The 27,386-nt window shown below is 38.6% G+C and overlaps 2 protein-coding genes across 23 annotated transcripts in view; both read right to left on the bottom strand.

Annotated features, from left to right (window-relative positions):
- Nucleotides 1-17,332, bottom strand: part of Gprasp1 (G protein-coupled receptor associated sorting protein 1) — a 55,291-nt gene extending 37,959 nt beyond the window's left edge. For 8 of the 22 annotated variants that reach the window (XM_058571227.1, XM_058571233.1, XM_058571240.1 and 5 more), the window contains exons 1-4: nt 17,193-17,232; nt 15,195-15,292; nt 13,369-13,425; nt 11,468-11,641 (exon numbers count right to left, since the gene is read on the bottom strand). The gene's annotated coding sequence lies outside the window, so the exon portion shown is untranslated. Of the gene's footprint in view, nt 1-4,133; nt 5,020-5,044; nt 5,123-6,768; nt 6,879-11,467; nt 11,642-13,368; nt 13,426-15,194; nt 15,293-17,192 lie in introns of those variants that run through there. The other 14 variants (XM_058571231.1, XM_058571236.1, XM_046419150.2 and 11 more) reach the window with 9 other exon arrangements.
- Armcx5 (armadillo repeat containing X-linked 5) lies at nt 12,996-15,201 on the bottom strand. Its single transcript, XM_046419152.1, has one exon. The coding sequence runs from the start codon at nt 15,028-15,030 to the stop codon at nt 13,330-13,332; it is 1,701 nt and encodes a 566-aa protein (XP_046275108.1). The 5' UTR covers nt 15,031-15,201; the 3' UTR covers nt 12,996-13,329.
- Nucleotides 17,333-27,386: the final 10,054 nt, after the last annotated feature.

The following is a 27,386-nucleotide window of genomic DNA, read 5'->3' as shown; positions in this document are numbered from 1 at the left end:
AATATTGGAAAAGCTATCTATGCTAAGCCTCAGGCTAGCATCATTCTGAATGGAGAAAAATTGAAGGCATTCCCTCTAAAATCTGGAACAAGACAGGGATGCCCTCTCTCACCACTTCTGTTCAACATAGTTCTCGAAACACTGGCCAGAGCAATTAGACAGACAAAAGAAATTAAAGGCATAAAAATAGGAAAAGAAGAACTTAAATTATCACTATTTGCAGTTGACATGATTCTATACCTAGCAGACCCAAAAGGGTCTACAAAGAAACTATTAGAGCTAATAAATGAATTCAGCAAAGTAGCAGGATATAAAATCAACACGCATAAATCAAAGGCATTCCTGTATATCAGCGACAAATCCTCTGAAATGGAAATGAGGACAACCACTCCATTCACAATATCCTCAAAAAAAAATAAAATAAAATACTTGGGAATCAACCTAACAAAAGAGGTGAAAGACTTATACAATGAAAACTACAGAACCCTAAAGAGAGAAATAGAAGAAGATCTTAGAAGATGGAAAAATATACCCTGTTCATGGATACGCAGAACTAACATCATCAAAATGGCGATATTACCAAAAGTTCTCTATAGGTTTAATGCAATGCCAATCAAAATCCCAATGGCATTTCTTGTAGAAACAGAGAAAGCAATCATGAAATTCATATGGAAAAATAAAAGACCCAGAAGAGCAAAAACAATGCTAAGCAGGAAGTGTGAATCAGGCGGTATAGCGATACCAGACTTCAAACTATACTACAGAGCAATAGTAACAAAAACAGCATGGTACTGGTACCAAAACAGGCGGGTGGACCAATGGTACAGAATAGAGGACACAGAGACCAATCCACAAAATTACAACTATCTTATATTTGATAAAGGGGCTAAAAGCATGCAATGGAAGAAGGACAGCATCTTCAACAAATGGTGCTGGGAAAACCGGAAATCCATATGCAACAAAATGAAACTGAATCCCTTTCTCTCGCCATGCACAAAAGTTAACTCAAAATGGACCAAGGAGCTTGATATCAAATCAGAGACACTGAGTCTGATAGAAGAAAAAGTTGGCTCCAATCTACATATTGTGGGGTCGGGCTCCAAATTCCTCAATAGGACACCCATAGCACAAAAGTTAATAACTAGAATCAACAAATGGGACTTACTCAAACTAAAAAGTTTTTTCTCAGCAAGAGAAACAATAAAAGAAGTAAATAGGGAGCCTACATCCTGGGAACAAATCTTTACTCCTCACACTTCAGATAGAGCCCTAATATCCAGAGTATACAAAGAACTCAAAAAATTAAACAATAAGAAAACAAATAACCCAATCAACAAATGGGCCAAGGACCTGAACAGACACTTCTCAGAGGAGGACATACAATCAATCAACAAGTACATGAAAAAATGCTCACCATCTCCAGCAGTCAGAGAAATGCAAATCAAAACCACCCTAAGATACCATCTCACTCCAGTAAGATTGGAAGCCATTATGAAGTCAAACAACAAGTGCTGGCGAGGATGTGGGGAAAAGGGTACACTTGTACATTGCTGGTGGGACTGCAAATTGGTGCAGCCAATTTGGAAAGCAGTATGGAGATTTCTTGGAAAGCTGGGAATGGAACCACCATTTGACCCAGCTATTCCCCTTCTCGGTCTATTCCCTAAAGACCTAAAAAGAGCATACTACAGGGACACCGCTACATCGATGTTCATAGCAGCATAATTCACAATAGCTAGACTGTGGAACCAACCTAGATGCCCTTCAATAGATGAATGGATAAAAAAATGTGGCATTTATACACAATGGAGTATTACTCTGCATTAAAAAAATGACAAAATCATGGAATTTGCAGGGAAATGGATGGCATTAGAGCAGATTATGCTAAGTGAAGCTAGCCAATCCTTAAAAAACAAATGCCAAATGTCTTCTTTGATATAAGGAGAGTAACTAAGAACAGAGTAGGGAGAAAGAGCAGGAGAAGAAGATTAACATTAAACAGGGATGAGAGGTGGGAGGGAAAGGGAGAGAGAAGGGAAATTGCATGAAAATGGAAGGAGACCCTCATTGTTATACAAAATTACATACAAAAGGAAGTGAGAGGAAAGGGAAAAAAAACAAGGGGGAGAAATGAATTACAGTAGATGGGGTAGAGAGAGAAGATGGGAGGGGAGGAGAGGGGAGGGGGGATAGTAGAGGATAGGAAAGGCAGCAGAATACAACAGACACTAGTATGGCAATATGTAAAACAGTGGATGTGTAACCGATGTGATTCTGCAATATGTAAAGGGGTAAAAATTGGGAGTTCATAACCCACTTGAATCAAATGTGTGAAATATGATATATCAAGAACTATGTAATGTTTTGAACAACCAACAATAAAAATAAAAAGAAGAATGAATAAATGTGCCAAATTAATTTAAAAAATAATAATTAGTGTTGGGAAAACTGGATTTCCACAGGCCAAAGGCAGAAATCAGACCTGTTCATCACACCACATTAAAAAATTAACTCAATATGGATCAACAACCTAAACATAAAACTATGAAACTCTTAGAAGAAACCACAGTAAATTGTCATGACCTTGAATTCACCATTCCTTAGATCTGAAAACCAAACCACCAGCAACAAAAGGGAAAAAAAACAGATAAATTGAACTAAAATTAAATTTAAATTAAAAGCTTTTGTGCATTAAAGAACATTTTTAAAATGAAAAACTACATAAGAAAAGAAAATATTTGGAAATCATATAGCTGTTAAGGAGGTTGTATCCAGAATATATAAAGAATATATACTCCTACAATGTAACAACAATAACAAAAAGAATTAAAAATGGACAAAGAACTTCAATAACATTACCACAAAGAAGATAAGCAAACAATGAATAAAAGCACAGGAAAAGTTGCTCAACATCATTAATCATTAGGAAAATGCAAATTGAAATCACAATGTGATGCCATCCTACATTTAATAGGATGGCTATCAAAAAATAGCTATTAATGGAGGGAATTGCCAGGCATGGTGGCACATACCTAAAATACCAGAATCTTGGGAGCCTGAGGCAGGAGGATCACAAGTTCAAAGCCAGCCTCAGCAATTTAGTGAGGCCCTAAGCAATTTAGCAAGATGCTATCTCAAAATAAAAAAAATAAAAAGATCTGGGAATATAGGTCAGTGGTTAAGCGCCCCTGGGTTCAATCCCCCTTACTAAAAAAATTAAATTAAATTAATGGATGGAGGCAGAGCAATATGGTTACTGAATAAAATTCTCCAGTGATCTTCTACCCACAGGCACACCAAGTTGAATACCTATTCACACACAAAACTACGTTCATAAAAGCTAAGGAAATCAGATGAGAGACCAAAGGGCCTGCTTTTAGCATAACAAACTGAAAAGACACAATGAAGAAAGCATAAAGAAAAAGATGTTCATTTCATTCCTCCCCCAATTCTAGGCAGCCCAACTTGAAGAGAGATGCCTCCTACTTCAGGGACAGAGAAAGAATTAAGTCCAGCCTTAAGCTTGAAACCCTGTACTAGCACCACCATGGTGAAACCCAGTGCTGGGTAATGCCCCACAACCACTACCAATCCCAATCCAATACCTGCAGACTGAGCCACAAGACAAAGCCACAAGCTCCAAGCAACTGACTACCTCTACTACCCTTCCTTCACTCTTGGGCAACAAATAGGGAAGCTAAACTTAACCCACAGGGGAACAGGCAACAAAAGCTAGCACAGGGCTATGTCTTGGAACTCAGTGAGAGATCCACCACAGTAAGTCCAGCACCCAGTAGAAACAGAAGGTCCTATAATTAGAAGAGAGCTCACAGATAGAGCTGTAGACTTGTTCAAGAATCAGGCAGAGACCAGACACTGGCAAGAGAGACTTCAATTTCAGCCTGCACCATTTCCAGCCTTCGAATGGGCCTGAGGCAAATCTGTCCTTCTCTCAGGACTACGCCAAGGATCCTGTAACCATGAGACTCAGGTGCATCCCACCTTAGCATCAGCCCTTACAGCCAAAGGACTGTCTCCACCACTCATCCCCAGTTTGGAGCAGCACAATGATCACCAGGCTACTGTTCTCAGATGGGGATATGGAACTGTTCCAGCACCAGGAAGATAGATACCTGTAATCCAGTGGGATGGACTTGTGATTCAGCTTGCATTACCACCAGCTATAGGCCTAGATACACCTCTCAGACTATGCAGTCTCCCTGCAGGTGTGAAACACAGACATGACCCAGAATAGCATCAACCCAAGTAGCCAAGGGACTGCCTTCATCACAACTATCTCAATTCAGGCAGCAAGTATGGTGCAAGACCTCTTTTGGTGGGAGAAGGACAACTAGTGAGTGTAAGACTACATCATGGAACTTAGTGCTGGGCTGGTGAAACATAACACTAGGCAGATTGTAATAGTCCTAGGTACACCTGCATATGAAGCCTCTGGAAGAGCTTTGGTGCCAGGAAAAGACACGCGGCCCTGCTCTAGCATCACTTGGTCCGGCTGTAGCAGTCTTGGGCAACAAGTCCACGTTACCAAACAGGCACTACATAGCAATATAGACCTTGGTCCTACCCCAGTATTGTGCTGCTCCTGGAAAGCTGTGGGTTCAGAATATGATACAGCTTGGCAGCATCAGTGGCCACAATTCTTACCTAGGAATCTAGGGCTGGTCCATCAATAGTGACTTTGCCCAGAGCTGGGCAGAATTCCACAGTACCTGACCACAGAACAATAACTGTGGACAAGGCATCTGGGCCTATCCCAGCCACAGAGAAAGGAGTGTGTAGACAAACTAGTCTTTCTAGGTACTTTCCTAATTCACTCTGAAAAACATACCACAGTGTATGTGGGACAACTCTGGGTTTGGATCATCCCCCTAATACTTAAAGAGAGACAACACAAGAATTGCAGATTACTGCCAAACCTGTGAACTGGGCGCCATCTAGTGCTGAAACAGAAGTGACTGCAGGTTCAGAGAAAATATGCAGCTTGATTGGAATCTCTGGAAAGGCCAGGCATGGTGGTACACACCTGTTAATTTCAGTGACTTGGGAGGTTGAGGCGGAAGGATAGCAGGTTTGAGGCCAGCCTGGGCAACTTAGTAGGACCCTGTCTCAAAATAAAAAATAAAAAGGGATGGGTATACTAAGTGATAGAGCACCCCTGGATTCAACCCCCTGTACTACCAAAAAAAAAAAAAAAAATCTCTGTTAAAACAAGTAGGCATAAAGGAAGTCAGATTAGGAAGACAGAAATAAATCACTATTCCATTAATACCAAGAATCAGCAATCATCGGGACTTTCAGGAAACTATGAACTCAACTAATACTCAAAATAAGGTGCCAGAAACTAATCAGATAGTAATCAGTTTAGGAAAACTCTCAAATATAGTATTTGAATTTAAAACAGCTATTTTAAGGCAACTTGATGAGCTTAAAAACACAAACATTTCAATACTCTAATATAGAAATTCAACAAAGTGATGGAAGCAATTAAACACTATTAAACAGAAATTCTTGAGCTGAAAAATACACTTAATATATTAAAAATGTGATAGAAGGCATCAATAATCAATAGCAGGACAGATCAAACAGAAGAAAGAATGAATAAACACAAACAGGCTATTTGAATACACAATGGGAGATAAAAAATGAAGATGAATTAAGAAAGCTTGCAGGAACTTTGGGACACTATTAAAAGAGCAGATATTTGGGCTATTTGGGTTCCAGAAAGTTTGAGAATGACAGAGGTGGAAGTAAAAAGTTTATTTAAGGAAATAGTTACAGAAAACTTCCCAAACCTTATGCAGACTACAAATATGCAGATACAAGAAGGTCAAAGGTCATCAGCCAGATTTAACTCAGTCAAGTGTACCTCAAGACATCTTGAAATCAAGCTCTCAAAAGTTAAATATAAAGAATTCTTAAGGCTGTAGAGAAAAACAAATAACATATAGGGCTATCCCAATTCACCTTCCAGCAAATTTCTCATTGGAAATCATATGGGCCAGGAGAGGGTAGCAATAGATTTTTATAGTACTGAAAGAAAGAAGAAACTGTCAATCAAAAATATTGTACCCAGCAAAGATATCATTCAGAAAATTCCGAAATGAAAGAGAGAGAAAGATATTTCCAAACAAAAAAAATGAGAATATATTTCCACTGACCAGTTTTACAAGAAATTCAAAGGAAGTTCTTCAAACTGAATGAAAGAGACATTAATAAATAAGAAGAAAAAAAGGGAAGGTATAAAACTCACTGCAGAAGAGTAATTATACAATTCAGAATACTTAATCATAACAATGGCATGTAAACTATTGATACCTTTAGTATTAAGACTAAAATTAGTAACAAATACATTAATATTTTAGAGATAGGCAACATAGAAAGGTATAAAATGGGATAGCAAAAGTTCAAAATGTGGGTGGCTGAAAGGAATACAAGTGTAGTTTTATTATGAGTGCATTTTCTCCTGTATTTTTGTTTCTGTTCTTATCCTTATGGTCATGTTAAATTGTTATCATTTCAAAATAGCTTTTTATGAATAAAAGATGATTTTTGTAAGTTCCCTGGTACATATAAAGCAAAAATCTAAAACAGACAGACCAAAAGTTATACATAAGAAATCGAAACCTATTTCATAAAAAGTTACTTATCAACAAAGGAACACCGGAAAGAAGCAAAAAAGGAACCACAATAAAAATAGAAAACAAGTTACAAAATGGCTGTAGTAACACATTACCTCTCAATAATTACCTCGAATGTAAGCTGATTAAATTCTCCAATTAAAAAGCACAGAGTGGGGACTGGGGTTGTGGTTCAGCAGTAGAGCGCTCACCTAGTATATGCGAGGCCTGGGGTCGGTCCTGAGCACCAGATAAAAACAAATAAATAAAATAAAGGTATTGTGTCCAGCTACAACTAAATATATATTTAAAAAGACACAGAGTGACTGGACGGATTAAAAAAAATCAAGACCAATATATATCACTTACAAGAAACTCTCATAGCTCTGAGTAATTGCATGGACTAAAAGTGAAGGAATGGAATACAATACTCTACGCAAATGAAAGACAAAAGAAAGCAAGAATGGCCATAATGGTATGAGGTTCAAAAAAGACTTTACTGGACTTTTAAATCAAAAGCAGTAAAAAGAAAGAAGAAAGATCATTATATAAAGGGATCAATTCAGCACGAGGAAATAACAATTCTAAATATGCATATACCCAATATTGGAACACCCAAATATATAAACCAAGTGTTAATAAAGCTAAAGAGAAGCCAGGCACTGTGGTGCATGCCTGTAATCCAAGCTGCTCAGGAGGCTGAGGCAGGAGGATCAGAAGTTCAAAGACAGCCTCAGCAAAAGTGAGGCACCTCAATGAGACCCTGTCTCTAAATAAAAAGTCTGGGGATGTGGCTCAGTGGTCAAGTGCCCCTGAGTTCAATCCCCAGTATACCTCCCCACCAAAAAAAAAAAAAGCTAAAGGGAGAGAAAGACAGACACCAGTTCGGTAATAGTTGTAGACTTTTAACACCCCATTTTCAGCAATCCATACAGAAAACCAACAAAGAAACCACAGAATTAAACTGTACCCTACACCTAATAGACCTAATAGACATCTACCAAACGTTTTATTGAATGGTTTCTGAATATATATTTTTCTCATCAATACTTGGAACACTCTTCATGTTAGTCTATATGATAGGCCACAAAATAAGTCTTAAAGGGCTGGGAGTGCAGCACAGTGGTAAAGTGCTTATCTAGCATGTGCAAAGCCCTCATTTCAGTCCCTACCACCTCAAAAGGAAAAAGAAAACCAAGTCTAAACAAAATTTTTAAACTGAAATCGTATTACCTTTTCTGATGACAATGCAATAAAACTAGAAATCAATAAAAAGAAAATTTGGGGAAACTATACAAATACATGGAAATTAAACAACTCAATTTTGAACAACCAACAAATCAAGAAGGAAATTAAAAATACTTCTAGAAACATTAAAATGGATGCACAACATATCAAAACCTATGGAATATAGCAAAAGCTGTAGTAAGAAGGAAGTTTATACAATCAATGCCTAAATAAAAGCAGAAAGATGTGCAATAAGGAAGCAAAAAGATTTAAATAATCTATTGCTGCATCTCAAGAAACTAGAAAAACAAGAACAAACCAAACCTAAAATTAGAAGAAGAGAAATTATAAATGTCACAGCAGAAATAAAAGAAACAAAAACATAAAAATACAAAAAAGATTTTCCAGGTGTGAAGCAGGATAGCAAGCTCAATGTCAACCTGTCTCAAAATAAAAATAAAAAGTGCTGGTGATGTAGCTCAGTGACAGAGCACCCCTGGGTTCAATCCCCAGTGCTACACCTCCCACAAAGAATAATACAGAAGATCAACAAAATAAAAGCTGGTTATTTGAAAAGATAAAATAGAAAAACCTTTAACTAGACTAAGAAGAAGAGAGAAAACACTCAAAAATAAACCAAACATGAAAAGGCTAACATTATATCTAATATCACAGAAATATAAATTATTATTAGAGATTATTATGAACAACAATATGCTAACAGACGAAATGGACAGACTCTTAGAGATACAATTTTCCAAGAATGTATCATGAAGAAAGAGAAAACACGGACACACCAATAACAAGTACTGAGAATAAATCAGTACTAAAAAGCCTCCATTCAAAGAAAAGTCCAGGACCAGATGACTTCACTTTTGAATTTTATCAAATATGTAAAGAAGATGTTGAAAGGAAAGTGAGCAATCAGGAGACAGGTGAGCGAGAAATGAAAGATGGACACCAGATAGAGATACATGAGAGTTTATCTGTCAGAGCTGACAAATAAAGGCAAATATCTCCAGAGACCAAGAGAAGCAAAACAGGCTTCGAGTTCGGGACTTTTATGAGGCAGGCTCAGGGATTAGAGCCGGGTAGGTCCAAATGCAGTGGTTAAGACTGGGTTGGTATGAGGGAGTGGTGAGCCTTTCTCAGAAAGACCCTTGGGTGGGACAGCAAAAATTTTTCTTAAAATGGCAGCTCTCAAGATGACCATACAGATGCTAAGCAAGAACCTTTCAAATGTAATGCCAATTTACTTTAGGTTATTTCAAAAAATAAAAGTAGAACAAATTCTTCCAAACATGTTCTATGAGACCAGCATTACCCTAACATCAAAACCAGCTAAGGACACAACAACAAAAAAGAAAATTACAGACCAATATCCTTGATTAACATAGATGCAAAAATCCTCAATAAATACTAGCAAACTGAATTCAACAGCACATTAAAAGGATTATTATTCACCATGATCTAGAGGACTCATCCCAAGGATGCAAAGTTGTTTCAATATATGCAAAGTTGTTTCAATATATGCAAATCAGTAAACAGATATACTGCACTGACAAAATTAAGGAAAATAAATATACAATCCTCTCAATAGATTCAGAAAAGGCATCTGATAAAATTCAACATCCCTTCACAATAAGAGCACTGAACAAACTAGGTATAGAAACATATAATAAAGGTCATTTATAATAAGGCAACAACATTATACTAATTGGGGAAAAACTGAAAGCTTTCTCTTTTCTCTGGAGCAAGACAAGGATGCCCACTTTCAAAACTTGTACTCAACACAATACTGTAAGTCCTAGCCACAGTAATCAGGCCACAGAAAGGAAGAAAGGATATTCAAATTGGAAAAGAAGTTGTCAAATTGTCAGTGTTTGCAGATGACAATCATATATATGGAAAATCCAAAAGTCCACCAAAATCTATTAGAACTAACCCTAAACCCTAACTCCAACCCTAATCCTACAGCAAAGTTGTAGGATACAAAATCAACACATGAAAGTCAATAGCATTGCTATAAGCTAATAGTAAATCATTTGAAATAGAAATCAAGAAAACAATCTTATTTACTACAGCCACACACACAAAATAAAATACCTAGGAAGAAATTTAAATTAAGAGATGAAAGATCTCTAAAATGAAAATTATAAAACACTTGATAAGAAAACTGAAGAGAAAAAAGATGGGGAAAGACCTCCTATGTTCATGGATTGGAAGACTCTATATCATTAAAATGTCCACACAACCCAAAGCAATTTACAGATCCAATGCAAGCTTTATCAAAATAGCATTAACATCCTTTGCAAAACTAGAAAAATCCTAAAATTTATATGTAAATCCTTCTCCAAAAATACCAAATAGCCAAAGCCATCTTGAACAAAAAAGAACAGAGCAGGAGGCACTATAGTACCTGACTTCAAAACATACTACAAAGCTGTAATAATCACAACAGCATGGTGTTGGCATAAAGTTAGATGCACACATCAATGGAAAAGAATACAGACCCTAGAAGTAAATCCATGTATCTATAACCAACTGATTTTCAGCAAAGGTGCTAATAACAAGTACTGGGAAAAGGACAGTTTTCTAATAAATGGTGCTGAGAAAATTGGATATTCACATCCAGGAAAATTTCTTACCAGTTATAAAACTCAACTCAAAATAGATTAAAGACATAAATATAAGACCTTAAACCATGAAACGACTAGAAGAAAACACAGAAGAAACACTGCAAAACACTGGAATGAGCAAGCGCCCCAAAAGCACAAGAAATAAAAGCAAAAACTGACAAATGGTATTACAACAAACTAAAAATCTTCTTCACAGCAAAGGAAAAGAGTCAACAGAGTAAAGAGGCAGCCTTCAGAATGGGAGAAAATTTTTGCAAACTATACATAAGACAAGAGGTTGATATGCACAGCATATTAGAAATGATAAGTATTTGAGGAGATGGATATGTTTAATCTGACTTGAGCACCATAAAATCTATACATGTATTAAAAGACTATGTTATTCATTAATATGTGAATTTTTAAATATTTTTTAGTTGTTGATGGACCTTTATTTTATTCATTTATTGTATATGTGGTGCTGAGAACTGAACCCTGTGCCTCACACATGCTACCACTGAGCCATAACCCCAGTCCCAATATGTAAAAATTTTTATATTTCTAAGTATCAAGTTAAAAAATAAATTTTAAAAAAATTAATAAAAAATAACAAACACCAAAAAGGGTATAGATAAATCATAACAATTTATGATGTAAAATGATGATGGTGTAAAACAGAGCCGCCATTCTTCAAAAAGGTGGCAATTCTTCAAAAAGCCAAACACATAATTATAGATCCCAGCAATTCCACTTCTAGGTATATACTCAAAATAATTGAAATTAGGGACTTTAACAGATACTTGTATTTTATGTTCATTGCAGCATTATTCATAATAGGCAAAAGGTGGAAATAACCTAAGTGCTCATCAACAGATGATACCTCAGGAACAATTTGGGTGATGATTCTACTTCTCACAATTCCCACCCAAGGGGAGACCATCAACTTTTTGCTTTGACATAAATACATATACATCTCACACTCACCCTTCTCTTTAGCTGATATTGGAAAATTCCATAGCCATCAACTGATTAAGTGTGTGCTTCACAGGGCACTTGAGACACAGAATATTTCCAAAGAGTCTGCTCCATTTGTATTGTGAAGATCTCCAATACTGAAAGCAGTGCCCACCACAGCTGGTATTATAGGCTAGGGGAGCTCTGCGGATTAAAGAACAAGTTATAAAGAACTTCAAAAATCATCTAAATTGAAGCTGCACAATGCACAAAACCTACTCTGCTTTTGCCCCTCAATATAAAGGTATGGCCAATTGTTCTTCATTTATAACTCTTACATGTATGAAAGATAAGAGTCACACCTGACCATAATAGAAATTAAACTAGGGATAGATGTTAAACCAATAGTATATTCCATGTTGACATTTTCAGTTTAGGCATTCCCCCCAATACATGCAAAGTCAGAGAGAGAAAGATCAACAGAAATACCAGCATTTCTATTCAGATCCTACTATCTACTATTCCCACTGCTAGGCAGTAATTTTAAAGAGAATCATAACAGCATATGAATTTGGGAGGAACAGGAGAGGAGGAAGTGATCCCAAATCCCAAACTATACTGTCATTCTATACCACAAACCCCTGCCCAGAACCTAGCTTTTGTTAATAATAAACAGGAGAGGTTGAGATGATATAGACAATATGGCTTCAACTCTGTAAACTGTGCAAAGAGAACAGTGAAATGAGGGAATTAATTTCTTACAAAATATACACTCCTAAGGGATTTTGGTATCCCATGGTTGTGTCATACATATAATTGTCCTTCAAGAAGCATCAGCACAAACAAGGATCTGCCATCAAGAATAGGTACAAATTACCAATTCCAAAGCATGTCCATAAAACAAAACCAATGATGAGTTAATAGTTACCAAGGTAAGACAGATGAGACTGATTATGAAGCAGTTTCTATAGGTGGACCCCAGACCCTCCTCTTAGGTCCAGGATATCAGGGGGAGGGAACCTCAAAGGAAAGAATAAATCTAGTACCCCTGAATGGGGAGAATGCTGATGAGAACACAGCAGGGTTGGATCCCTTCAGAACCACACTTCCTACATAGTCACCCATGGTTTTTCTGAATGGGGGTGAGAACCATGAATACTCAAGGGGGTTAAAAAGCATCATGGTGTCCTGATAGATATCTTATACCAAAGTCCAAGCACAAGATCTGGGATTCAATGGAATGAAATAATCTGTGTTCCCTTTCTCCTCAGTCTGTCCTCTTCTGCTTCCTTAGTTAGGGCTGCCTGGATAGGGCTTCAGCTTCATTTCTTGGTGCACTGTCAGCCAGAAACTAGACAGGTAGTAGTACGGTCCTGTCCCCTTGCTTCTGGAGTGATTCTACTCCTTGAACATGTTGGCACTAAAGGATCTGCCAGTGAACATTTTTCTTTGTGCACCCTCTACAGATAAACTGACACAGACACCATCTCTTCACCATCTTTTTGTTGTTTGTGCTTTATCCCTCTGACTACATTTCAACTGAAGAACTAGGACAATGTTTTTACCAGTTTAGCATGCAACTTTATTAACAACATGTAAATGAAATCTCAAAAAGATACACTTTTGTCAATGAACAGATTTGTAGCTTATTCAGGATGAATATGATCATTATCAGGTCATGTTGCATAAATACTAAAAATATCTCAATTTATATTTTATAGCACAATAAAAATAAGCAAATGTTCAAGCCTGCAAGATTAGCTGGTATCCTTAAAACTGCAACAATCAACACAGAGAACGTAAGTATTGAATTTATAATTATAATATGCATTGGTTTCATATTCCAAAAGCAAAAAAAATATGTTTAAGGCTTTGTGAAAACATATGACTATTCAGAGTTTGAGTATTAATCGTATAACTTTATCTCTCACCTCAGGATCACTGTGCTCTGCTAAGTCTTGGAGTTTCTGACCAAACCCTTTTGCTTCCTGGAATATGGAAATAAGTTCAGATTTAGTGAACTTTTCCTTAGTAAACAGCTTTGCCCTTTTTTTGAATTGGAAATTTATATTCTCAAATATTTCAATGATACAAAGAACATTGGCCTTTGACTCATTCTTGTTAAAGAGCGCAACCAGTGATGATAGTACTTCGGCACTTATCAGTTCTCTTGTATTGGCTTGATTTTTAGACAAGCACAAAAACACTTTTAAAGCATAAAACTTGGTTTTGACACTTCCTTTGTTCAATAATGTGAGGAACTCTAGAATATAACTGGCAATCATGTGATGATTCTCAAATTTCACACTCAATTGCACCAATAATTTCAGTCCAGCCAGTTGCACAGGGGAATTCAAAGGATAACAGATTATGTCCTTACAAATTTGATGTATATATGATTCTTCCATTTTTGGTTCTTCAGAAGACTCAGAGCTTTCATTTACCATATTTAAAGCTTTAGGGTGTTCTTTAACATTGGGATTATTGACCAAGTTTTCAATCATAACAGTAATACCAACATCATGAATTATATCTTGAGTAAATGGGTAAGCAGGACTGATACCCATTACCATAGTAGCTATTTCATGAATGAAAGGATCCTTAGTTAACTTAAGTAGGTCAACAAGTTTATCAAATTCTTTAGGCTCTAAACTAAAGGTATGTGATTTGCAGCGGCAGGCCTTTGGATTAGGCCCATATTTTTCCCTCTGCCTTATCTGTTTTTTGATCTCAGCTAAGGTCTGGAAGTAAGGCCCATTATAAGGTGGAATCTTGGTCAGAGGCCGAATTCCCAGAGGAGTTTCAATCAAGGTTGCAACCAAGGTCCAGTTGCCTTCTGGAGGCAATGTTGGTTCCCCTCCCTCAACTGGGACTAGGACAATATACCTGGCCCTTAACCAGGCTTTTGCTTTTTGTTTTGTAGTAAGTTTGGGGCTGTATGTGGGCTTGGGCTCTTCCTGTATCTTAGGTGGGGGTTTATAAACTTGAGGAGGGGTCTCTTCTTTAGGCCAGAACCAAGATCCTACACTAGGCTCTTCTCCATTCCAGAACCAGGAGCAGACATTTTCTTCATCCTCATCAGTGAACTTGATCCCAATACCAGCTTTGTTCCCAGCCCTGGACTTGTTGCTGGTCTCTTCCTTTATCTCAGGCCTAGACCCAATATTGGCCTTATCAGCCTTGGCAGAAGACTTGATGTTTGCCTCACTGCCTGCACAATCCTTTACCTCAGATTTAGTTACCAAACTAACCCTAAAAACAGGGGTGGCCTTTGACTTGGTTTGAGGCACTATACCAGGTTCTGCCAGGAGTTCTGCCTTAGTCTCAGCTGTGAGACTAGTATTAGTCATATCTTTCGTTTTGCTTGCTTCCCTTGTCACAGCCACAGGCTCAGTGTAGGTCACTGTTTGTGTCCTGGCTATTGCTCCATCACGAACTTTGGCCTGGGTTACTAATTCTGCTTTTGGTTCTGCCTCAACCACTGCCTTGGGCTGAGTCTCCATTCTAGCATTGTCAGGGCCACTGATTTGAGCTTTCAGGCTATCCTCAGCCTCTTCTCTATCTCTTGCTCTAGCCCGTGAGCCAATCATCATCCAAGTTAAAGGCAAAGCTCTTTAAAGACCCCACCGGACCCCTGTCTCAGCCTTGACTGAAGGTCTGTCCCAAGTTGGTGTTTTCATACAAAGTCCAGTAGTCACTCAGTCCCCTTTCCAACTACAGGTTCTGCCAATGATATAAACATGCTGAGGAAGCTCACTCAAGGTAAGGAAGGATGGCTGGGCCTGGGAGCATCCCTGTAGAGGGTGGTGGTCTTCAGCCACTCCAAGGACACCAGATCTGCCATTGAAGTTGGACCTAGGAGTGGAGGAAGGAAATGGGGCTTTAAGTCTCTTCCAGTTTTTCTCCTCACGCTGATTAGAACACAGAGATATGAAAGTATGGAAATCCAGTGATGTGTGGGAAAAGTAGATAAATGTCATTTCACCCTCTCCCTATACCTCCAAGTGCTACCAATATCCTTTCCAGGTAACAAACAGGAGTATGGAGAGCAGGGAACCTGGATGGGAGTGAGATAGGCTAAGGGATGCTTACGCTGGATCTTGACCCCTGCTGGAGACAGATCTCCACTACCCTGTACTACAAATCTACCCAAGCAGTCCCCACACTCATACAATCTCACTCTTCAGGAATAATTTTTCACTTCAATTGCTTGCTTCCAATGGTGATTAACCTACAGCATACCTACAGGCAGACCTAAAAACAAATAGACAAACAGGAGGAGATGGAAACTGACCTCTTGGTAGACAGACCTTGGTCCCTGGCCCTTAGTCTTCTCTTTCTAGATACACTCTGTCTCATGTTTTCTTCCACCATTTCCTGCTTCAGAGCTGTTCCTCCTCCTCCCTATTGCCCACATTTTCCCTTTCCCATGATTGCTCTGGAAGTTGCCTAGCTTAGAACTGGATTACAATATGAAGCATGAGAACAGGACAAGCCTTTGCATTCTGTAAATCCAAAGTATACAAAGAATTTCAACTAGGCTGAAAGGAGGAGAGCAGACAGGAGTCATTGATAAACTGATAAAAAATAGATGGGATTCTCTAGCCTCAGTCATTCCTATCCCTGTAACCTCATACCAACCTTAAAAGATACAGGTCAATTTTCTTCAATATTTCCTAGCTTCATGTTGGGTTAATTTTAAAACCTTCACAAAAACTTTAGTTCTACAGACCTAGGAACATATCTACCCACAGAGATCCACAAACACAGAGACAAATAAATTGAACACAGGAGACCAAGAACACTGAGTCTTTGGTAGAGACCAGAACTTCAGCACCTAGGGCATATATGCTTTTTGGACACAGGTACCTGTTTGACAAACATTTTCTGTCTCATTTTTCCCCCACTCCCACATCTCCAAGTTCCTCTGCTCCATTCTCAAAATCTGACAATTTCCATGCAGAGGCAACTCAAACATTCCTGCAAGGTATCAGTGGTGTTATTAGGAATGAAATACCAAAACAAGCCACAGAAACTTGGAAAATATAATTTTCACATTTCTTATATAAGTTCTTACATTTCCTTCCTCTCCCCCAAAGCCTATCATTTTCTGCAATATAATGGTTGTGGGGCAGGACATATCTTGAAAGCTGGCAGATAGGAGAGCTGGAGGTATGCTAGATCCCTACCTGTTTTAGTCTTGGTCGTCTAGCACCCTCAAGCAATGCCCACTCTAAAGAAGCCAGGCCAATTTTCTTCTTCTCCCCTATCCTTGAGGTCTGCTGCCCCCTGCAGATATTTACACAAATGTGGAGTACTGCACACTTAACAACAGATCTACACAGAAAAATGCATAATACACACCCAAAAAACTAATGAAGAGAGTGTATTAATGATCAGTCAAGCAAACAGGATATGAACCCCTCTTCAACACAACACTTTTATTATCACACATTTATAAGTTCTCTCCCTCTCTGAGGAGTCCTTGGAAAACTCTCCCCACCAATAGTAGCAGCCCCTTTCTCTTACATACTTGTTTCCCCTGCTAGAAGCCGCAACTACACCACTTTCCCTTCCCAAATATATTCGGAATAAGGGTGAGTTTAGAAACTTAGCAAAAAAAACTGACCAGCTTATTTTACTGTAGTCCCTCTAAGCCTCTCACCGCCCTCCTCCCAAGGCCAGGTCACGTATTCCGCACTCATCTCCGATACCCATGTTCACTCCCCCAAGCGATGCTAGCCTTATCACTGACCTGCTCGGCTTGGATCAGAGGCAATTTTCTTATTTCGTTGTTTCAAGCGGTGCCGTGCCACATAGTAGGAGGGACGGACAGTCAGACAGGCAAATACCCGAAACAATGGCGGCGACTGTGTTTGGGGGTTGACTCGGCACCTGGGAGTTATGACGAGATACTTGCTTCATCAGATAAAGGGCGGTGACTGGTAAACTATTATAACTTTCTGGTATTCTCTTCTTTTTCCTGTTCCCAGGGCTCCTCAGGAACCCGGAGGTAGCGACGAATTAGCTTTCACCTTTTCCTCCACAGAATAGGTTCTGCCACGTCCCCATTACTGAAATCGGCAAAGGGAGGAGCTAGGGTGTAGTTTAAGGGGATCCGGCTTAGAGAAGCGGAGTGATACCAAGCGTTTCCTAGCGCTGCTTTCCGTGTGTCAACCCACTGTCGCCCCACCCACTCTATTTCTAGCGCATACTGGAATTCCCAAAGACCGGATTGGGACCTAGAGGAAATAGCGCTGGAATGGAGAGAAACAGACCAATGACAAAGTGTCTTGGTATTAAGTTCCCTCTTTTTAAGGACACACACACACACACACACACACACACACACACACACACACACACACACACACACACACACACACACACACACACTGTCCAAACTGAAATGCATATGGGTTCCGGGTTGTGGTGTCAGGAAATCAGCTGTGGCCTGCTGAGGCGGACGGATATCAAATGATTTTAGTGTTTACAAACTCACCTCTCCAAAACCCCGTCCAAATGGGCGGGTCAGAGGAGGGACTATAGATACTTTTATAAAAGCGGGCGGGATGGGGCGGAGTAAAAGGCTCCAAACTGAGATGAAAGTATCAATTCTTATTTGTTCCACATTTTGTGTTCGCTCTATAGGAAAAGCCCTCTTGGCCTCTCCTTCAAGCGCTTAATTTTCTACACGAAATGTGTGGGATCGTAGTGGGGTGTCTGGAAAAGCTCTCTCCTGACATCACAGATCAATATCAATTCCTCCTCTTGGTTTTTTCCTATACCTCTTGCCTGAGTCTTTAGCCTTTATTGTCCAACATATTTCTTGTATTGAAATAGTCTTAGATAACGTGGGATAAACATATAGGGAAACCAGAGGCAATCAGAGAAAACATAAATATCAAAATATACTTCTATGTGAGTGTGTCCTATTCCCTTGATAGTCTCCTCACCTAAATATGTAGGGGCCTGAACTTAGGCATGGAAGATTGTTAGATATATTAGAGTGCCTCAAGAAATCAGACACATACTCCTAAGTTACTCCTCAAGGCAAATTTTACCTCTGCAGAAGGGTGTACTACCAAAAAAGTCTGGCAAGCAAGCACACTGAACCAGAAGTCTGCCCAAGTTTTTAATCCCTAAGGCAGCACTGCCCCTTGCTCTGCTAGGAGTAGTTGGGGGTAACAATCTATGCAATTGAGTAATTTAAAATTGGGGAGGGCAGGGGGAAGGGCTCTGATTATGATTGGATCTCTTACTACACTATAGACATTATGATTGGAAAACTGAGGACAGAGAGAGATATATTGGGGGGCTCAAAATGGGTACATTTTAACCACATGGTTTAGATTACAGCAAACATATTTTGTTACATATTAGGAAACTAAGACTACAGGTTTAACTTTGCTAGAAAAGAGAATATTAATCTTACCAAACACATTAATACTAAAGTATACTTCTGTGTAGGTGTGTCCCATTCCCATGATATTCTCACCAAAATATGTGGGGGCCTGAACTTGGGAATGGGGAAAACAACTACATTCTTATGGAAGAGGATTAATACCATAATATTTTTGTAACCTTGAACCAACTCCTTCCTGACTTTGTGGGACCTTTCTAGGCCTGACACACCATATTTCTTGCCCCAGAGTCTATTGGGATGAGGGTATCAAGGCAGGAGACAGGGAGAGGAAAGGCAATTTCAAGCCAGACAGCCCCACTGGCTCTAGAGTGACTCCCTCATGTGTTTCTTCCACTGCTTCCTAGAGATGTGAAAGGGAAGAAGGTACTTCTGTTTTTGAGGGAACTGGAGAGAGGTTTCTTGCCCACTGTTCTGTCAGAAGAAGAACACTACCCATGTATTTCTCAAGGCAGATTTCAGCTGTTCCTATCTCTTCCTTTTTCTCTCAGCCCTGCATCCTGCCTAATGAATGCATATGCTCCTTTCCGTGAATGTATAAAAGTTTGGACTCTCCCGAGTGATGTGGAGTTTGAACTAGACTAAGTTCAATGAATGAAGGGCCTCTTCATCAGTCTGTTTCACTGCTGTATCCTCAGCACATAGTAGACAAAGTGGTCAATGGTTGAAAGATGTGAAACATCACTGAGTCATGAGAATTCCACAGTACCTTCTGTTGCTAGCAGATCAATACTATTCTATAGGTATGTCTTTGTTTTTGATGTCTGTAACCCCAGGATTTAGCCCAGAATCTGCCACACAGGAAATGCTCTCTTTGTGGCTTTTCAGTGGAGGAAGGGAGCAAAAATTTTTCAACTGTTTTGGAAAGAAGCTTGGGGTATCTTAATATCTTAGGTTGTAATGAATCTTTGGGGGAGATATGTGTAATTTAGATTCAAGAATAGTGGTAAATAATTTCTCATTTGCCATGATGCCTTGCTAAACTCCTTAATATATAGCAAATCCCAATAATTTCATAAATAAAAAACAATGACCAACAATCCAATGGAAAAGATAGAAAAATATATGAACAGACTGTTCACAAAAGATACACCAAAGTTTTAAAAATATGTGATAAAAATTTAATTGTATTGATAATAACAAATACAAATCATAATTATCATCATATATTATTTCTCATCTACCAGATTGGCAAAGAACAAAATGTTTGATAACAAACTGTATTGGATAAGGGGTTGGAAAATGCACTCTCACACATTATTAGATGGAACATAAAAACAGTATACCCTCTATGAAGGGTATTTATCAAGATACAAATACATATAGCCATTGACCAGTAATTGAATCTTAAGAATCTATTGTAAAATAATATTTGCACATTTAAAACTACTGTGTCTACAAGGATATTTATTGCAGATTTGTTTGTAATGGTAAATCATTGCAAAAAATGGGTAACTATTCATCATTGGGGGCTGATTAAATAAATGATGTTGTAACTCCATTCAATGGTATATTATGCTGCTATGAAAAAGAGCATCTAGTCATCATAGTGTTTGCCTGTAGTCCCAGGGAGTCAGGAGACTGAATCAAGAGGAATACATGTTCAAAGCCAGCCTGGACAACTTAGCAAGACCATGTCCCAAAATAAAAAGAAAAAAAAAAAGATCTGGAGATATAACTGAACCCCTTGGTTCAATCCCCAGTAACAGACATGCAAACACAGAGCAGCTCTATTATATAATGATAAAGAATGAACTCCAAAATACATTTTTAAATGAAGAAAGCAAGATGAGCAAAGTGCATGATAAAGTTATAGTATGCTACCACTTGCTTAAAATATATTATTACACACACACACACACACACACACATATATATATATATATGTTTATTTATAGTATGTAGAGTATCTGTTAATATCAACAAATAACTGGTAACATGACATCTGTTTTTGAGTGTGACCTATTGGAAAGCAGATAAGAATGAGAAGGTGACTTGAAGAATTTCTCTAAATGAATGAAATGTTATGTATTTGAGCTTTGAACCTCATTTTTATATTAAATATTCAAAAATAAATGTTAATTAAAATAATCCTTAGAATCAGAGGGTATAAAACATTTATACCATTGTTCTTAGAAATGTTCCAACTTATAAGCCCTACATTCCTCAACTCTAATCTGGGCCATCCAATTCTGAAACTGCATTAATTAAAGTAGATGGCTTACCCTCCAGATGTGAAGGACAGATTTCTGAGAGTCCCTTAACATCTTATTTCTCTTAAAATATTCACAATCTAGTTTACTAGGAAAGTTCACCATTAAACTTGCTAATGCTATTTCTATTAAAGATAATTTTGCTTTTTGTTCAGGAGACTGATAAATACAGAAGTGTGCTGTGAATTATTTCTTCTGACACTCATAAGACATTTAATAAGAAATGGTAGCCAGTAAAAATAAAAATTATGAGAAATACCCTTTAAATTTCTTATTATTATTTTGGAAGAGTTCCCAGATTTTCACCTTTCCATTAATGAAAGCAGAGAGCAGTAAAACAGTTATTCATATGTTACTGTAGGAATGATCCTGCTGTCAAAATGATTCAGCTCTTTTCTTTTTTAAAGCCAGGAATTGAACCCTGAGGCACTTAACCACTGAGCCACATCCCCAGCCTTTTATCATTATTATTATTATTTTGAAACAGGGTCACACTAAGTTGCCTAGAGCCTTGCTAAATTGCTGAGGCTGGATTTGAACTCATGATTCTCCCACCTCAGCCTCCCAAGTCACTGGGATTACAGGCGTACACCACTACCCCCAGCAAATTGTCATACTTTCTTGTGTAATAAAAGTCATATAAGAAAAAGTGACATCAGACTGATACAAAATCTGTGAGAAGGCACCAGGCTTCAGTTTATATGGACCATCCTGGAGTATAAGCAGGGGTATGCAATAGAAAGCCTACCAGGTAATCAGAGAAAGCCAGAGACAGACTGTGAGCTGAAGTCTCTACCAAAGGACAGTTATTGGGAAAAATCATTCCAATGCCCACAGAGCTGTCAATATACACACAAGACTAAGGAACAAAGGGGATAAGAAAGGTTTCAGCAAAGTCCTGCTTTGACAAGAGAATCAAGGACCAGAAAGCACCATCATGCTTTGAATCTACAAAAGACCCACAGGAAGTTCATTAGTCATATCTCCAGAAAATGACAGCAAAGTGATCAAAGTATATCTGTGATCTCTCTCTGGCCTGGGGTGGACAACGTGATCAGTTTAATTAATAGAGACCCAAGATTCTGATAGGATTTCTTTCAGAAAGCAGAACATACAGAAAGCAGAATATGAAGAAAACATTAAGATGTCCTTCACACCTTTTACTGAGAAGTTTCTGATAAAAACATTCATTAAGGATTTTAATAATCCTAAAACTTGTGGAATTGTGGACCATTATGATCAGACAGAAAATATAGAATTATCCATGATATGCTTGGGTCATTAAGTAGAGTGTTGGAAGAGGCAAAAGAAAATATTTTAAGTTTATGCCTTGTTATTACAATAGGATCCAAGATGAATGGAAGAAGCTGAAGAATCCTCCCCTTTATTTTTGAGTTAATCTATATACTACAGATATCCTCTGCCAGGTATTGCCAGTTGTCCCAGAAAAATCTGTCATTGTTGAGTAGGGCTACTCTTCTTCCATTGGAGGTTTTGATATCAACATTCTGGAACTGAAAACTACCAGGGGATGGGGTCCAAGTATGCAAGTTCCTGTAAAAAAATTCCACCTTCATTTATATGGACCGGGACTTATGAGTACAAGGATTTAAACAACAAGGGAAAAGCCACACGAGGGCAGCCATGAAGTGCATAAAGTTCCTGTACACACGTGCATACACAAAACATGCACACGCCCACAAACCCACACAATTTTATACTCAAAAATTTAGTCAAATGAGAAGAAATATGGTGGCTCAAGAGGAATTCACAGTGCTGCAGCAACTCTGAAAGAATAAATTAAATCAGCATTTCTGCAATAGCAAACTGCAGTAGGAAAACAGAGGAAAAAGCAGGGTAGTTCTTGGAACATAAAAAGAATTAATAGAGGGAAGAGACCAAGGCAGTGTTGGGTATGCGGAGGCTCAGTGGGGGAGGGGAAGAATTTTTTCATCAATGCCGTAGTCTGGCTGGGCACAATTCAGGAGCCACTTGTCAAAAGAAACGAACTTTATTTTTAGAACACACACACACAGCACCTCACAGCTCCTCAGGAATTCCCTCAGAGCACAACTGCCACCACCGGCTTCCCACAAGCCTCTCAACCTCCCCCACTCCTCCTGCTCTTGAGGCCGATTGGCTGGGTCGTGTGGGCGGAGCCAAAAAAAGTCCCCCAATGAGCAGCTCCCTGGTCTGAAAGGGCGGGGAAACAGCCCAATGAGCATCACCGCAGAGGAGCCAATCAGTTGGCAGCTAGAAGTTTGCTGGGGCGCTGTGAGCCAATCATCAGCTGGCAGCTGGAAGTTTGCTGGGGCCCCTTCAGCTGTAGCTCTCAACACATCAAGAAGAAAGTCACTTCCCCACTCAGCTTAAAAAAAGAAGAAGAAAGAAAGAAAAACAGGTGCTCATCATATCCGCAACTGGAGCAGGTCATAAACTCAGGAAATCTGGGCTGTACTTAGCTGGGAGAAAGCCTGTGAGTCCCTGGCTGGAGACAGAACTGATAAGCCCCAACTAAGATACCAGAATAGCTCTAACAGAGGTGATAGAGCTGGGGAAGCATTGAGAATAGCTTGAAGGGAGGTATTAAGCAAGCTTGGAACTCCTACAGCTTACCACTGTTTTCCAGAAATCACATTTTTTTTCTCCTGGCTAACTGGCTGGATTTATGTTTGTTTCTTTATTTCTCTTTTTCTTTTGGTCTGGTACTTTCTATGATAGATTTTAAATTTTTTAAAATTTTATTTATTTTTACTGGTTCTTTTTAGTTATATATAACAGTAGAATCCATTTTCATATAATTATACAAACATGGAATATAACTTATTCTTGCAGAGCTGCTGCAGCACTGTGAATTCCTCTGAGCCCCATTCTTGTGGATATACATAATGGTGGGATTCACTGTGGTGTATTCATATATGTGCATAGGAAAATTATGTTAGATTCATTCTATTGTATTTCTTTTTACTATGCCCCCTCCCCTCCCTTCATTCCTCCTTGTCTAATCTACTGAATTTCTCTTTTCTGTCCCTCCCTTCCCCTTATTGTGTGTTAGCTTCCACTTGTTAGTAAAAACATTTGACCTTTGGCTTTTGGGGACTGGCTTATTTCACTTACCATGATAGTCTCCAGATCTATCCATTTACTGGCAAACTTAATAAAGTCATTCTTCTTAATGGCTAAGTAAACTCTAATATATATGTGAATATATATATATATATATATATATATATATATATATATCACATTTTTTTATTCATTCATCTGTTGAAGGGCACCTAGGTGGACTCCATAGCTTAGTTATTATGAATTGAGCTGCTATAAACATTGATGTAGCTGTCTCACTGGAGTATGCTGATTTGAAACCAAATAAGTTATACTTTTAAATTGATGTTTGGTGCCCAAACCTAGCCCCACTCTGAATATAAAAGAGATATTTTGACCCTATTGAGGCTTTGAAGTGGAGAAAAACAAAGGTCACTTGCCTTGGAAATTGTAGACTGATCTGCGAGATAGAGTGTGGCTGACAGGGGTAAGGATCTAGATCTAAGGAAGATCACAGGGAAAGTCTCAAGCCAACCCACCCAAACATATTACAGGAACAGGGATTCTGAGTGAGAGGAGCAATTCAAGCCAGATAGGTCTACAGAGGAATCAGGTGAAGGAGCTGTTCAATTGTCCTGACAGACTCACACGCTCACCTCAGGACACAATAATGCCATTTTGAAAGTGAAAACCTATTTACACCCAGGCACTGTGGTGGCCAGAGCCAGATGTGGTAGCACACGCCTATAATCCAAGAGGCTCAGGAAGCTGAAGCAGGAGAACTGCAAGTTCAAAGCCAGCGTCAGCAATTTAGCAAGGCCCTAAGCAACTCAATGAGACTCTGTCTTTAATAAAATACAAAATGGGGCTGGGAGTGCCTCAGTGGCTACGTGCCCCTGGGTTCAATTCCTGGTTACCCCCCCCCAAAAAAAAGTGATGGCCAGACAAAGAAGGGGTTGAATTCTGCATATAGACTCATGTAACAAGTTTGGCTCATTTGGGTCAGAGATGAAATCAAAGGCATTTTAAATTTTGAAGGCAGTTTCAAAAATTTGAAACAACAGATTCAAAAGACTATTTCAAAAAACTTCTGCAACAATTATCTGAACTGCCAAATGATAATCAGTACATTGATTTATATCAACCAATAACTAGTCTCTGTAATGTACAACTATTCCATACCACCTGATTTTCTGCACTCACTTTTCCCATTTGAACCTGTCTCCTCCCCCTCCCCTGCTTTCTTCTTTCCCTTTTTCCTTTTCTTTCCTCTCCTTTTCTCTTTTCCTTTTGTTTATTTTTTATCCCACCTTCAAATTCAATATTGTATTCAGTTAATAATTTGTCACCCTTTAAACCTATATCATATTAGACCTCACTCCTGTTTCACTTGGATTTCTAGAGCTGTAGAGATTGTTAGTAATTACATTTACAATATACATTAATACATGGTTAATACATGGTGCCCTGAGTCCAATCCCTTTTAAACTACTACTGTTACTTGTAGCACTCTCTCCTTTCAAAGAGACATTGGAGGTTGAAATTAACACTTGTATTATACTTATCCTATGTATTGAAGCTAAAATACAGGACCACTCACAAAAGAATCTCTTCATAAAAGAACAAGAGGAATCCATCTCAACAGATGCACAAGTCTAAGACCTCTGAAAACATGAGAAAAAAGGCAAATAAGTCTCTCCCCAAAATTTACAATAGAACAAACAAAAGTGTCTTCCATAGATGGGGCTGGGAAAACTGGATAACCACATGCAAAAGAGTGAATTTGGATCGTTCCACACAGCAAATTAACTGAACATGAATCAAAGACCAAACTATAAGAGCTAAAACGATAAAACTCTTGGGAGAAAACAGAGAAATTTGGATGTGACAATAAACATCTTTATTATTATTTCAACTGTGCATTTTTATGAAGTACAGGGTGATAATTTGATAAACGTATACAATATAAAACGTGGTATGGTTACATCACAGTAGGTAGTATTTCCACCTCCTTAAACTTTTAAATATTTTTCACACCTGTAATCCCAGTGGCTTGGGAGACTGAGACAGGAGTATCATGGGTTCAAAGCCAGTCTCAGCAACAGTAAGGCACTAACAAGTCAGTGAGACCCTGTCTCTAAATAAAATACAAAATAGGGCTGAGGATGTGGATCAGTGGCTGAGTGTCCCTGAGTACAATCCCTAGTACCCTTTCCCAAAAAACCTTTTAAATATTTTGATTAACCTATATTAACTATACATATTTCTGAGGTCTAGTGTGATATTTTAATATATGTATACAATATGTACAGATCACCAAAAACACGAGGAAGCAAAGGAAAAATGCATTAATTGGACTTCATCAAAACAGGAAACTGTTCAGGAGAGGATGAATTAAGTGAAAAGACTACCTACAGAGTAGGAGTAATGTTTGAAAATCATGTATTTGATAAGGGTCTCTGTGAGTATATAAAAACTCTCTCAAAAAGAAAAAGAACAACATCCTGGGGCAGTGGCAAATGTCTGTAATCCCAACAGCTGGAGAGGGTGAGGCAAGAAGATAGTGAGATCAAAGCCAGCATCAGCAACAGTGAGAAGCTAAGCAACTCAGAGAGACCTTGTCTCTAAATAAAACACAAAATAGGGTTAGGGATATGGATCAGTGGTTTAGTGCCCCTGAGTTCAATCCCTGGTGCCCACAACTCCAAAAAAATAAAAAGAACAACAAAAAGAAAAGGGAGGGGGATAACAAATGTTTGTGAACACATGGAGAAATAGGAAAATCTGCATACAGAGAAGTGTGTTTGTACACACACAAATGCACATGGTGGGCATCTCAGGGTTAGCATTTGCTTGCCTGGTAGCATGGGCCCAAAGGTAGCTATGGGAATAGGCAAGTGGGTGAGTGGAAGGAAACCATGTTTTCTGATCTGGCTAAGGAAGGAGGTTGAGGATGTGAAAGCCTGATGGTGTAGAGGAAGTTGAAGGGCCATGCCATGGTTTCCATGGCTCCTGCCTACTAGGGAACCCAGGTAGCTGAGAGAGACTGAGTTGAGCCAGACACTGCGATTGTTCAATTCCATGTGAGACCATCTCTATTGCTCCCTATGAGGCTAAGAAATGTGTGGTGTAATCTCTGCTCCCAATGTGAGAAGGCCAAGGCTTAGTGAGTTACAGGAGCTTGGCTCTGACCACTGGGGTCCTATTTGGAAGAACAGTTGTCATTATTCTTTATGTAATGCCAACTATTGCCTCAGTACCCATTTTT

Source organism: Marmota monax, unplaced genomic scaffold (genome assembly GCF_021218885.2).
Source record: "Marmota monax isolate L192 unplaced genomic scaffold, Marmota_monax_Labrador192_F-V1.1 WCK01_AAM20220418_F8-fsc00206, whole genome shotgun sequence".
Lineage (NCBI taxonomy): Eukaryota > Metazoa > Chordata > Mammalia > Rodentia > Sciuridae > Marmota > Marmota monax.
Note: the sequence above shows the minus strand (reverse complement) of the source record. Positions and strands in the feature narration are given on the sequence as shown.